The sequence below is a fragment of the Archocentrus centrarchus genome, chromosome 15, assembly GCF_007364275.1.
Source record: "Archocentrus centrarchus isolate MPI-CPG fArcCen1 chromosome 15, fArcCen1, whole genome shotgun sequence".
Classification (NCBI taxonomy): domain Eukaryota; kingdom Metazoa; phylum Chordata; class Actinopteri; order Cichliformes; family Cichlidae; genus Archocentrus; species Archocentrus centrarchus.
Window position 1 is genome coordinate 24,670,693 of NC_044360.1, and position 15,386 is coordinate 24,686,078.

Below are 15,386 nucleotides of genomic sequence, written 5' to 3' on the forward strand. Positions count from 1 at the left end.
CAAGATACTGGGTCCATGTGATTCCCATGAGTTAAAATGGTAACACATCATCCTCCTTCCTCAACAAAGCGACTCCCTCCCAGTACCTCCTCATGATCCCCTCTGCCGGCAGCTCTAGGCAGAACACAAGACTCTGCAGTACTTTTGATAAAACAAGGCTGCTGAAAACAATGCTATCCCAACACTAGTATAGGTGCTTCACAGAGAAATGGAACAGGTTACTCACAGAGCTGGGCGAGGCTCCAGTAAACACCAAACACTAAACTTGGCCATAACAACTAGTGTTAGGTCTCTTTTTGGTGAGCGATGTCCAGCAGGCGTTCATGGCAGCACAGCTTCTCCTCTGGCGTCTTGCTCTGGCAGTTCCCAGGCTCCTCTCTGTTAGGCTAATTGTAATATCTACAGGCATTAATCAGCTCTCCCACCTGTAGCTCCACATTTGCAGCTGCTGATTGGCCTTCAGCAACCTGCCCCCCAACTGCTGAATGGTTTTCACAACTAACTGAAAACAGTGTAAAATCTGAGATATAACCTATTATGAGGTTATGTTATAACTGCATATGACCTATTGTCATATGAGGCTATGTTTGAAAAAAACATGTGGTAATCTGCAGATTTATTGATCCTTTCCTGGTTTATATGGGAATAGAAAGGATTTTTGATCCAAACAAAGCAGCAGCTTCAAGAACATTCCCTATCCACAGAAGGCCTACCCTGCAGCCCACAGAACCCAAAGAATCTCCTGCCATTTTCCTTGTGCCAGACATACCATGACATCACTTGCAGAGGTCCTGCTTCCATGTATTGAAGGTTCGGAGCTTGACCCTTTGGGTCTTGTGGGTTGTGCAGTGGGGCTCCAGTGATCAGGTGTGTTTGCTCTACATCCTGTGGATTTGGACCTGAACCAACTCAAGGCACTCAGGTCAGTGGCTGGGAGCATAAGGGAGGATGGGGAGTCCCACTGTGTTTACTTGGTCTGCAACACTATGTTAGGTGAATGATATGTGTCAAAGTAAAATGGACCTCAGGACTTAAAGTTTCCCCAAGAAAGTGATCAGAGATTATTCCCCCGACCTGTTGGTGCTTTTCTCCTGTAATTTTTTGGCTAGTCAGTGTATATATGCATGGAATATACACACACCACTCTCCAGCATATGATGCCTAAAACCAGAGTCATTAATTATTGTGTGTTTGTTCCTCCATTAGATTAACATTTGCTATGTTTGTGTACACTTGTTTACCTATGTAGGTTTGTCATAATTTAGTTAATTAGTAATTTAGACAGTAAGTTACAATGGTTATAATCCGGTGAAAATAACAGCGTTTATTTATTTTTTATTTAATTCTTTTGCTGCAGTCTGATCAAACAAGCTTTGTCTTTGTCACGTGTGTTTGTGTGAATAATAATGTGTTTATTTTGGATCTAGCAGTGCATGAATTGTATAAAACACGCAATGAAGTCTAAAGTGAAACACAAGAAGGTGTTAAATCCATCAAAGTGCTGTTTCTGGTTCAGAATGTTCAATAAATGAGCTGATGATCCTTTTGTAAATGTAATGGATCAAAAGAGCATAAATTTTAAAGTGCAAGAATTCAAAAGTAGCCTGGGTTAGAACACTTCAAAATCTACTCAAGTCAGCCTGCAACAGGTAAAATAATAACCTACCTTGTCCATCACCTGACTCTTAAGGTCAAATTATCTTGATTTCCAAGGCACAAAAAATCATACTGAGACGGAACAATAGTTGTGAATAAATTAATGCTTAAAGACCTCCGCAAGTGTTTCCATTATTACATGTCTACTTAAGTCGACTTAACAATTTTATTTTATAGCTCTTTGTAACTGTGCTGCTAATTGTTACTTGATTTGCTTTTATGGCAGGCACACTGTCATTTTTTTCTGATACTCTGCATGCTTGTCTCACTTCAGTGTTTTGCAGCAGTTCAGACTGTCTGCTGGAGGTGTACCCCCAGTATTACACTAGAACCACACAGGACCCAACTCACAGTGCTCTCTGTCAGGTGGCTGTAAAATACAACAGATGGTGGTAAAATTATATTTTGGTACCAAACAGAAGGATAACTCTTTCGTTCTTAATTGGTGTAGCCTGGTGAGTCACACACACACGGACATGCATCCACATGCACTGTGATAGAAACCACTGAAACAAAACATACATGTAGTTTTTTTTTTTTATTTATTACTGTTAATGTGTAAATAAACATTAGACAAGATTGTTTATTGTATTGTTGGTTTGTATTATTTCTACCTTGGCCAGAACCAAGCAAATAGTTCCTCTCTGCTTCCAGACTTTAAGATAAGGTGAGCTAATCACGTATTAGAAAATACATCCTCTTTCAATTCTAATAAAAAAAACCTCATCCGGTCGTTACCACGTTCTAAAATTACTTAAACATAGCTTCAGATGAACAACTACATGTGACATATTACACTGTGCCATTATTTATTTAACATAACCGAAGCCAAAATGCAGAAGCAGCGCACGAGAAACTAATTACACCCTTGTAGCAGCAGTAACTTGAAGTAATCATTTTCTTTATGACTTTATCAGTCTTGCACATTGTTGTGGAGGAATTGCGGGCCACTCTTCTTTGCAACGTTGCTCCAGTTCGTTGAGTTTTGGAAGGCATTCGTTTATGCACAGCTCTCTTAAGTTAGCGGACTTCGACTGGGCCATTGCAGCACCTTGATTCTTTTCTTTTTCAGCCGTTCTGTTGTAGATTTGCTGCTGTGCTTAGAGTCCTTGAATGGCACAATTTGTGCCAAGCTTTAGCTGTTGGATAGATGACCTCACATTTGACTCTAGAACTTTGGTATACAGGAGTTTGTGGTTAACTCAATGATTGCAAGGTGCTGAGGTCCTGTGGCTGCAAAACGAGCTCAAATCATCCTCCTTCACCACCACCACCACTGCTGGGCTGGTTTCTCAACTGTCTTGAATGTTTTGCATTTGTGCAGAATGATGGACTTCAAATTGTTTGGAAATGGCCTTATACCCATCCCAGACTGAAGGTCGGCAAACATTGCTTCTCTAAGATCATTGCTGATGTCTTTTCTCCTTAGTATTGTGTTGACATGCACCTTAATGCTCCAGACCAGAAAATGCCCAAACCTCTGCTTTTATAGAGGTGTTCACAGTCTGATGATCAGTTAATTGAGTGTGTTTGACTAGCAGCATCTGGCTGCTACATGCCTTCTGAATTCCTATGGAAGCAGTAAGGGTGTACTTAGTTTTTCACAAACTGCTTTGGATGCATAAAAACCTAGAAGTGAAAGATGGTGTAGTTTTGTATTCACATGACTGTACTTGTACCTTAAAACTGATCAGGCTGAGTGATCAACCCTCTAAATTACATCATTCTAAGGAAGGACATAAATAAGCACGTTTCTCAAAAATTCACTGATCTACACAGTCTTTGTATCTGAATCTACCCGAATATGTGTTAGATATTCTAGCACAGATCATAACCTTATGGCTTCAAACAGTGAAGCCATAATGTTTATTTCCTCCTTGTTGATTGAAAACAATAAGGTAATATCTTTATACAGAAATGGGAAAAAAAGTATTTTTGAAGGCTCAGTTGTGACGTCTGGATTAGTATTACAGGTGAATTTGCTCTTTGATTGGTTAACAAAAATGCTAATTTGATTTCAGAACATTTTTGTTATTTCAATAAAATGAGAGATTACTCATGCTGCAGTCTGGATCTGCAACGTAGTAACAACAATAACAGAGAGGATCATCCAATTAAGATTTACCCCCTGCCATTTTATCACAGATTAGATGTTATTAGAGACTGATGGTAGCTTCTCCCATATTGAAGAAAGATATTTTCAAGAGCTTGGTGCACTGCTGTTTTTTTTACTAAGCATGAGAATGCTTCTGCAGTTGAGCAGCACATTAATACTGTGGTGAAAGTGGCTTGTATGTAAAGAGGTTGGGTAATGCTTTATGCCTATGCTAATTGAAATTATGCATGTTGGTTCCCAGTTGTTTTAAAAAAGAAAAAAAAAGTGCCAAACAGGCGATCTGATAATGCAATTGAAATGCTTTTTTGGGTTAATATTCATAGCTCATCTGATCACAGCTTATGTACAATGTTAGTAAATGCATTACTCAGTGTCCGCTCCTGCATCCCTGTGGACACTTATGCTTAACATACCAGCACGCACTGATACACAAACAAAGTCGCACACACACACACACATGCGCAAAAGCAGTGGCTCTTTAATATTTATGGTCTGCAGCATTACTTATCATTATAAATATTTATTGTGATTTACTCTTTTGTCTGTGTCTTTTTTTCTCTCTCACTCTCTTCTTCTGTCTGTTCCGTACCCTGGGGAAACTGAGCAGCTGCTCGTATCAGTGAATCACTGTGATTTTTTTTTTCTCTCCTTAGGTTTCAGCAGATCTGCCTTCTTTCATTTCTTATTTATTGTATGCCCTTAGTTCTTGTTGTTTTTCCTCTTTCTCTGTTTTACCATTAGATTGCTAATGGTTTTCAGGTGTTGCTCTGATTCGCTCTGTGGTTCTTTGCCTGTTTCTGCTTGGATGACACTCTCTAGCGCTCGCACTTTCTATCCACCGAGCACTGAAAATATGCATATTATGCATGCTGAAGTTTACCTTCCCCTTCTTTCCACTTACAGCTGGTATTGGTACTGTAAAATATATCAAATCCAGCTTTCTTCCCTCCACCCTTCTCATATGTGTGTTTCACAGGCTCTGTGCAGATGCTCTGCATTTTAAGGCTAAGGCACAATGATAAATGCTTCAAGTAGGTGGTTATAAATTACAGAGCGGCAGATGAACCCACCGCTACTGTTTAGACAGCCGTTTATAGGGTAATAGTCACAACAGCAATTATAATTCATTATTGTAATAAAAGAGGTGAAGCCCAACTCTCTCCTGCTACTGCTGGCTCATACAGAGTATCTGTTAATAATGGGGCCCTCATCATGGGTGTTCTGACATTGTGAAATGGGCTGTGAATGGGAGCGTGCGGCCGAGGACGAACACACAGAAGCTTAGAGTTGTGAAAAGTGGGAGCTTTCCGAGAGTTGGTACACTGTCAGCATCTTGGTCTAATTTGATTTATATGTTGGCTAATTTCTATCCAGACGGTATTTATTTAAAATCTGGAAGCATTTTTTGTACATTTCAGTGAACGGTCAAAGGAGGCGTTAAAATGACAAGTGCGAGCTTTTATATTATGTATTTTTTCAGTTACAATTACCGTTAATCAGTACATTAACCATACAATAAAACATGAAAATAATGAGGTGTGTTTATTATACTTTTCTAAAGCTCATATTTCTTTACTTAAATTCTATGATACTCAGTTTACATTTAACTGAAACACCACTGAAAACATTTTTTGTATTTTTTCCGCTGCTGCCATTATCGTCGTATAATTTGTTGACCTCAGCCCTGCTGCGTTAATACATAACTACAGACACGTGTACGTCCACACATTTTTGCTTTGTCCTTTGTGTTCAGCGCCTTTGCGGAGTTTTCTTTGCTCTATATCGTTCTCCACATCCACCCTGTTCTTGTGCTAATCTCATTCCTTCATCATTGAGGCCAGAGGAAGATAGGGAGACAGAGAAGGGGAGGACCAAGACCTGCTGGCAAAGTGAAGCTGCCAGCCATTGAGAGCTCTGCATTAAGCCTCTTCACTGGCAGCTCAAACTCTGCCTATAGCTTATGCCCACACTAGTCATCTCTCCTGCTCTGTCTTGCTCCCCTCTTTTCTTCTCAATATCAGAGGCTTCTTTTCCAGAGGTTCACATGTGGAAAATGATGAAGCGGCTATGTATTCATGCAAAGACAAAATTTATCTTTCAAGCTGTCACAGGATGCTGTGAAAACATCCCCTCCTCTTTGTTGGAGTCGCTGTTAGAAAAGTGTTAAATTTTTATCTCTTTCTCGTTCCCGTTGTCTTGCTGTTATCTGGGTGGTCAGGAGATAATAGAAACAGGCAGTTCAATCCTGTCGGCAGGCAGCGGTTGCTTTGAGCACCCCCACCTGCTTGTTAATGGCTTGAAGAAATAAAGCAGTCGTAAATGTACACTCACCATCTTCATTGCGCTAAAGTGTCCACCATAAAAACACACACATACACACACACACAGCCCCCATCAACCCCAAGCAGATGCTCCGGGTCACAGCTGGAGAGAGAGGGAAGCGGCTGGTCCTCGTGCAAGCCGAGGTGCTATATTTCATTTCAGCGTTGCCGCAGGGGTTTGAGTTTTTGTGTCTTACCGCACAGCTTCATGTGTCCGATATGAAAATGAAGGAGAATGTATAAAATTCACTCATTAGCTCAGTCACAGGAGTGTTGAGTCAGTGGATGTTCAGGATATGTGATCATTAATTGGACACATGTCTGAATAGCCCCAACGTGGTATCAGAGTTTCTCTGGGTTTTTTTTCCAGGCTGCTGCTCTGCAGAACTGCTCAGAGACACAAATAGGCTCCGTACAGTCCCGCGTTAGTTTCTGGGCATAGAAACAGAGACTTGAGCGAAAGTCTGCACCATTAAAAAAAAAAGTGTTAAATTATTTAATTCCCTTTTTCACATATCTTCAGTTGTGCTCTGACTTGATGACATGTCCCCTGTCAGACATGTTGAAGCTAATTTACAAACTCAAATCCTCCATTATTTAAATCCTCACTCTTCAGAGGATTCCTAAAGGATGGGTTTACATTTGTATGTAATGTAAAACAATTTTAATTAAAAATAATTATGCATAAATACGTGCATTGAAACAGCTTTAGTTGGATGTAATTGTTTCTCCTGTCTGCAGTATCGTTATAGCACAATTCAGATTGTAGAGACAAAATTTGCAGTGCATACTCAATGCATACGCCACGTCCACAAAGCTATTATAAAGCTCAGAATTTGAAGTTGAACAAATCAATTTGGTGTTCCCCTTTTAATGTAAATTCCCTTACATTACTCCACCAAAGCACAACACAGGAAACACTGTCTAAGGAAACAAAAAAATATAAAATATCAATTTGATCTGATTAACCCAGATTATTAAAGCCTGTGTTAACCTATTAGCTTTAGGTAAAGCTTGGATTGGCATAATGTGGACTGTGGATTTCCTAAACTGGAATGACTTTAGCAAGAGAGCTCGTCACTGCCAGTATGGAAAACAAGAACAATGTCAAAAACAACAACAACAAAAAATATATATCAGTAGATATGAGCATGTGTCATGTATACACTATTTGAAAGCAGTATTGTCCTGCTGGTTTGTAAATTTGTTTATCATTTATGATGATTAGCAAGCAGAGCTGTTGTGCCGGAAATTATTTAATGGAGTATATTTTGAGGCGGATACATTATGTTGCCATAAGTATTTGCTTGTCACACGCATACTTAAGTGGCATCCCATTCTTAATCCAGAGGGTTTAATATGATGTCGGCCCATCCTTTGCAGCTTTAACAGCTTCAACTCTTCTGGGAAGGCTTTCCACAAACTTTAGTGTGTTTTGGGGAATTTTTGACCATTCTTCCAGAAGCACATTTGTGAGGTCAGACGCTGATGTTGGATAAGAAGGCCTGGCCATCCAGTGGCGGCGTGCTTCACACCACGCTTTGCATTGTGCTTGGTGATGTAAGGTTTGGATGCAGCTGCTCAACCATAGAAACCCATTCCATGAAGCTCTCTGCGCACTGTTCTTGAGCTAATCTGAAGGCCACATGAAGTTTGGAGGTCTGTAGTGATTGACTCTGCAGAAAGTTGGAGATCTCTGCGCACTATGCACCTCAGCATCTGCTGACCCACTCTGTGATTTTACGTGGCCTACCACTTCATGGCCGAGTTGCTGTTGTTCACAATCACTTCCACTTTGTTATAATACCGCTAACAGGTGACTGTGGAATATTTATTAGTGAGGAAATTTCACAACTGGACTTGTTGCACAGGTAGCATCCTATCACGGTACCACGCTGAAATTCACTGAGCTCCTGAGAGCGACCCATTCTTTCGCAAATGTTTGTAGAAGCAGTCTGCATGCCTAGGTGCTTGGTTTATACATCTGTGGCCATGGAAGTGACTGAATTCAATGATTAAATTTATGTGGTCAAAGGTCAAAGTCACCAAAAGTTTTCTGAAATATAAAAAAAAAAAACATCCCTATCTTATTATTGCCAAAATTTTAAAATTGATATATCAGTGAATTTTTCATCTATTGCGATGAAATTTGGTATAAACAGTTACTGTTGATAACTCATTGTCTCTTTCTATTTTAAATTAAAATACTCACAATAATGCAAAGTGAACTACAAGCCCTATCCAAAAATAACATACACATAGTTCATATCTTGGCAAATGTTTGTTTTTCTTCTTGATGATGTCATTAGGGTACATAAACTGAGTAAAATATACCCAGGCTACATACACCATTATCTGCTGATGTCATTTTTTAATAAAAATATAAAATCATACTTGACAGTAAGCCAATAAAATACATGTCTAGTCTTTGTGTAATTTATGTTGGAGTATGACAGCGTATGACAGGTGGAATCTACTGCAGCGTAGTTTTGGCACATGACAATTTGGGGTGCGCTCTTCTGAGTGTCCTTCTAGTTTATATATCATTTATTTTTACTGCTTAAAAAAATACAGATGTTTACACAAGCTTGTGTATGGGATGCTGATTTGTGTATTCAAAATAATGATGGGGTGTTTGATTAAATTTAATTGTTCTGTCCACCTTACTTCTGCTGCACTTATGAATGTTGATCTATGATCTTGCCATGGTCAGTAAAGGAACCCACATAAGAAAACCTTACCTGAGCAGAAGAACCCAAACTGAGGAACCGTGACTGTATCTATGTCTCCCCCCATAGTGACTGTCACAAACTGGACACTTTTACTGTTTATGTGCATATGTGGGTCCACGTTTGCTATCACTGCTTCGTGATTGTGTTTAGGTGTGCAACACTGAGACAGAGGGGGTTTTCTGTGTTGGGACTGGGGGTCATCTCTATTTTGACAGCATGCTTTGACAGGCAGTAATTGGTTTCCTTTTCCATGCCTCCAAAGCTCCTGCAGAAAAAGCAATTTTGGTAGCCAATCAATTCAAATTTTAGCTCACTCAAGATAGAGAAGCCTGGGCAGCTTTAACCTCCTCGCTAAGGAAAATGGTCCTGCACACCCCCCACCCCAACCCCCCCCAATCCCAGCCCCAGCTTACACACATACGCACGCAGACTACCCTTGTCGCTCTGCCATCCTTGAGGGGAAGCTCTCATTTCCGTTTTCTCTTGAAAGCAATTGAGTGTAATAATAGCTGTTTATACTGTAAATGGTTCAGGTGCATTTTTACCTCAAAACTGAAAGAACCTATGAATCTCTGTCCATGTGTATCCTTTTCACATGTTCACAAACATATGCACGCACATACACACTATCCAATACACTATACAAAGGTAAGTACACAGGTATGCGCTCACACACACATTCACACACACACACACACACAGAACTGTGTTTGCCTAGTGGCTTTGCCTCTCTGATGTGAAGAAACACATCATTTAACCAAACTGGTCAACTGAGAACTAATTTCTCCTTTGTAGTTACTGCCTGAGGACCCTAGGGTTTGCAGAGTTTATAGTGGCAATCAGCAGCACTGTGACTCTTTGTGCAGAAACTTCTTAACAGTTTAGTTTGGCCTCTGATCAGGATGCTGACTCTGATACCTCAGTGCCCTGCTCCTTAGCACTATTACAGTCTGGGCCCGATATTTATCAGTGCATCTGCCATATGGTCTGTATCCTGACACTAATACAAGAGAGCACAATAGTAATAAACCTGTGCTGTTTCTGGTACATACAGTAGCAGTTACTTACCAGAATGCCTCCCTTATAGGTTTGGAGGTTTTTTTGGTTGTTTTGTTTCTTTCTTTCTTTTTCCACTTTGGTAGGTCCCTAAAAAGTCGTGTTTCATGAATCCATTAGCATGAAAACTATTTATCCATGTGAGCCATCACTGCACTTTAAGTGGTGGTTGTAATTGTCTGCTAGGATTTTAGTCACATTAGTAAGGCACATTGCCCAGCTTTATTTCCATGTCATTTCTTTCCTCATTAAATCCTACACTCACTCTCTCCCTGTGCGCCCCACCTCAACTTTTCCATCACCTCCAACTGCCTGACTAAAAAAGAAGTTTAAGCTGCCATGGCAACGAGGGGCAAATGCATAATACCCTGGTGTCAATGATTTGGATTCCCAAGATGTTAAGTGACTGCAAATCCCTGCGCCAACCAGTCTCTACCGTCCATCTGCTGAGGGCCTTCTGTGTCTAAAGTTGAAAGTCTTTGACACACAGTTGGCAAAGTGACTGGGCCATTTTGATTGTTTGGCTGAAGAAAGGAAGCATGCTGGTGAATGATTGGAGGGGAGTGGATGTTGTCTGCCTCTCTCTCTGCCTGTCTCTCGCTCCGTCCCTGTCTGTCTGTCGTAGCGAGAGCGGTTCGACTGCAGAGGCAGAAGCGACATTAGCTCCCAGGCTCCTGTCACTGCCTCGATAGCTGTCACGCTAACACCCCTGCCGCTATCATTGGAGCACTTATGGGCCTGTCACTCACCTGGGAGCAACGAGGGGAGGGAGGCACTGAGGGGCAAGGGTGTGCTAAGGGAGATACGTAGAGGAGAGGGGAGAACGTGGAGGCACAAGAGGCGCTGGGATGCAGAGAGAAAAGCGAGGAAAAGACAGGAGGAAATAGGGAAGATAGCGGAGAAAAAAGAATGGGTTGGAATGCAAAGACCGTGAGGGGGGAAGAACCAGCTGAGCGGCATTAAATGATGAGGTCATTGAGACTCAATAGATGAAAACTCAAAGGTTAATATTTGAACCTGACTGGATTTCCAAACACTTCATACGTATTTAGCATCCCACTCTCTACTTGTTCAGCAGGATGTGCTCCATTACACTTGACAACTGAGAAAGGGCCATTTGGACATTAAAAAGAAACATCGATTTGCCATCCAGGACAATGTACTCGAAGCTCTGTGAAATTACAAGCTTGAGCTAAACGGCTTAGGGTAATTTTTAGAAGGAAGTGAAAAACATACTGATAGATGCAGCTGTTGTTCTATCTGCAGTCACAAGGACATGTCATAGCTGCATTTAAAAAAAAAAAGCATGTACTCTGGACTCACACATGTCCACAGAGGTCCACATAATAAGGTCGGTATCAGGGCATCACTGAATCACAGAGACCAGCGCTGTGGTTGACAGAGGAGGCTGCAGACACGTTTGAGTCTGGCCCTTCAACTGACTGCAGAGGCACTCAAGTGAAACTCTATTACAACACCCTCTCCAGCCGTGATCCATCAGCACCAACGCAACACCCTGTGTACACGCCGGTTCATGTGTACACAAGCGTGTGTGTGTGTGTATGTGTTTGTAAAGACAGATTGTTTTAATGTGGCATTTCATTAAGTACAAGATTTTTAAAAGTGTTGCTCTTTATATGGTATTTCTTTTGACACCCCTTTTATCTGCAAAACTTATGACAGCGATTGTTGCTGCTTTTAAGGCAACGGAGGGGTCACGAGGGTGAGGAAAATGTATCACTCCTCCCATCAGACTTAATCCAATCAACACCTTTGGAGCGTGAAGCATTGCTTTCATGTTTTATCATACAGTCATAGACAGCTGTTACAGTGAGAAATTTAGGAAAAGGAGCAAACACGTGATCTTACGCAGCTACACACTTCAGCACAGACAGGCACAAGTGTATGAGGAGGAATAACAGATACATTATCATGAAAGGGAATAAAAATGCCGTCCTTAAAGCTGAAGGATGAATATGCCGTGGTCAGGAATATCTGTTTGTTGTTTGTTTTTTTGCTGTAGCCTTGGAAAAGGCTGCAAAGCGGAATATCAAGGTACACAGACAGATGACACAAAACTTGATCAAAAGTTGTTGGGGTTTTTTTTCCACATGAAAATAGTTTAGCCAAATGATGCTTGAAATTGAAAGTGACTCAAAAGTTAAAGTAGATGAGAAGCAAAAGAAAAAAAAAAGTCAGGATGAAAATCAAAAGGTTACAAACAGAAACTGAACATAGTGGAAAACTTTACTGGGAAGTAAATAAACAATTAGACATAATTTTAAATGCGTGTGTTTTTTTTTTTCTGTCTAGGCCACAGACGGAGATGACGGCACTTTTGGGATTGTGCGGTACTACTTCAGTGATGAGCCAGACCAGTAAGATACAGCTACACACATTCACCCACACACATAGTCAATCAGTCCACAAAAAAACACACAAGCACATTAATTTTTCATTTATTTGGCCCCTTGTTAACAATTGTACCGCACTGTTTCTGGCACATAGCTTCACCAGAGACAGCTGAGCTACAACAATGTCTGGCGCTTATCTTAACGTCTGCTCTCTTCAGACCGCAAAAACACTGAATTGCACACCTAGAAAAACAAACATTCACATAATTCATTCATTAATTATCTCCAGTGTATCAAAAGAGCACAATTAGTGTAGCTATATGTTTTTCTTTAACAAAATTATTTTTTGCTGTAATACAAAGAGGGGATTTATGTTAAAGGGGACTTATGCTTATAACTCTATATGTTTATTCTTAGACCCCACTAGAGTGGCTTTGCATGACAGTTCAAAATCACCTTTATTTGTGTTATACTGGGTCTTGTTGCAGCCCATCAGCGCATACTGTTTTAGCTACCTTTCTTCTGATTGGCTGCCTTTCACAAACAAAAGATTTGCATAGCAGTTGCATGGATCCTCTGGGCTCCCACCCAGAGCTGTGGCATTTTCTAATTATTCTGTGGACCTCTAGTTTCATGGGAGGGGGGGGCTTGCTAGAATTAATTGGACCCTTAGGAGCTGTAACCCAAAGATGTAAATTTCCTGTGATAATGGCTGGTTTGTGGGATAGTGGTGGGGGGTTTTCTGTTGTCACAGCCAGAGCTGACCATATTAATCTTACAAAATAAAGGTAGTGTGGTACACTGGAAAGAATAGGTCTCTAACCTCAGTTGTTTTTCTCTTGCAGGTTTTCAATTGACGAAGAGACGGGTTGGGTGGTTCTGAAGGCCGGTCTTGACTATGAGTTAATGCGTCGCTTCACGTTGACCGTGCTGGCGAGGGACGGCGGTGGGGAGGAGACTACAGGGAGGATCCGCGTCAATGTATTGGACGTCAACGACAACGCACCACTCTTCCAAAAGGAGGCGTATTCGGGCTCACTGAGAGAAAACGAACAGACTGTCCAGCCAGTGGCACGGATCAGGGTGATTAAAAACACATAAGGTCAAAGAGGCAGACCCACACAAAGAGCTGAGGAGTTTAAAACCATGCTTACTGTACAATATGTAGCCAAAGTGACACTCCCGGTACAAGACAGTATCGTAAAAGTGTCCTGTTTATAGCTGCTGTAAAATACCCCATAAACATACACCTGTGACCACTGCTGGTTTTAAATATTAATACTCTAGACTAAAATCAACATCCATAATGGTATTGAAGTGCCGCATAGCAACAGTTTGTTTGGGTGCAGTAAACAAACTATATTGTAAGATAAAAAATAATGTTTTATTTATTATTGATTTGAAATGAAATTCCACACACTGAGCACAGAGACGCAGTGACTCACAATTTGGGACATACAATAATCCCTTATGTTCAGTTGCGCTAGCGCATTCACATAAAAACTACACCTGCTATACCGAATTTCACTCAAATTCCACCAGAAATCTGACCCCCCCCAAAGGCTTTTGGCTTTGCTGCCCTTCTCGTCTTTCTTCTGTGTTTCTTCTCTGTCACTGTAATCATGCAGTAATATGTTTGTCTGCACTGTATCCAAAAAGAACAGGTCAGCTTGGTGTGTTGGCCATCAGTCACTGCCACACATAAGGCAGAGGTGCACAGGCAGAGTGGTCACCAGTGGGTCAGCGTTTGCTTTGATTGCACCCACAAGAGAAAGACTATTACATCCCTTGTGGCTTACGCTGCCACGGTTGCACTATAGCAGTTTGCTTTTGCATTGTGGGAACCGAGTTGATGGCTGGGCTCAGTGCTTGGCTCACCGTGTTTGATTAGTCTGAGCTAACCTTAAACGCTGCTGATATTAATACGGCGCCTCAGGAGGAAGGGGGAAGCCACTCGCATAATTTTGTGTGTCAGCAGTTTGCCCTGGAACCTCTTGTACACACACAAATAAATGTGCGCAGACGCGGTGCTCCAGGAAAAGAGGGAGAGAAGGAGGAAAAAGGGAGAACTCTGAAATAGAAGAGGGTGTTTTGAGAGACAAAGCAAAGAGAGGCTCTTGTGTTGTTTGCTTTTTGCCTTGGAGATTTGTGCCTCCTACTACTGCGCTTATGCTTTCTAGCTAAATCTTTTTTCATTTTCTCTACACTCCTTATTCTTTGCTTCCTTTGCCACTCATCTGTTTGATTTGCTGCCCCCAGCTCCTCTTCCCTTTGAGTGGTAATGCAAAACTATTTGTTGAAATTTGATATAGGAAGACAGTCTGGAAGAGAAAGCCACAGCTTAGTAAGTTGTGGGGGAAGAAAGGTATTGCTTACTCAACACTCTGGCATTAAATCAAAGAGCAGAGATTTGTGTTATGGAAGGAAACAAGTGAGTGTTTTTGACAGCCTGTCCAGCCTCTAATGATGCCAGTGAGGCCCAGTAGACTCCCCTCACAGCCGGAGGACTCATGTTTAAGTTCCTGCCAACTCAAGAATAATGAGGGGGTGTCGTCATTGTTGTTGTTGTTGTTGCTGTGGATTAGACCTGCAAAGTATGGCTTCATCTGTCCTCTGCCTGCTTGGCTTGTCTAGGCTCGGTTGGTGTTCATCCAGTATTGACGCCTGCACCGCTAATAGCCAGAATCAGCTTTAATCTGTCCAATAACATTCCAACCCTGACTGACAGCTTCCTGGCTGCACACATACGCACAAACTCAAAAACACCCATGCTGTGCAGACATATAGTTATAAATATTATCACTGTCTAATGCAACATCTGTCCCGTCGCACTCTGTGAGACTTCCGCTGTCGATAGCCTCTTTTACATACCCTGTTCAAAGTGGGAAAGCCCCACCCACCATTATTACACCTCACTATTCTATATGAAAGGCAAGAAGGAAAACTCAGTTCAATTTTATTTATATATATTGCCAAGTCACAACAACAGTCATTTCAAGGTGCTTTATATGGTAAGGTAAAGACCCTACAATAATACAGAGAAAACCCCAACAATCAGACGTCCCCCTATGAGCAGCACTTGGCGACAGTGGGAAGGAAAAACTCCCTTTTAACAGGAAGAAACCTCCAGCAGAACCAGGCTCAGGGAGGG

The 15,386-nt window shown here is 41.3% G+C and overlaps 1 protein-coding gene across 1 annotated transcript in view; it reads left to right on the plus strand.

The window, feature by feature from the left end:
* The window catches only part of cdh23 (cadherin-related 23), a 170,942-nt gene that overhangs the window by 106,112 nt on the left and 49,444 nt on the right, over positions 1-15,386 (plus strand). The window contains 2 exon segments of the mRNA XM_030747862.1: positions 12,195-12,259; positions 13,081-13,318. Coding sequence (XP_030603722.1) covers positions 12,195-12,259; positions 13,081-13,318 — 303 coding nt within the window.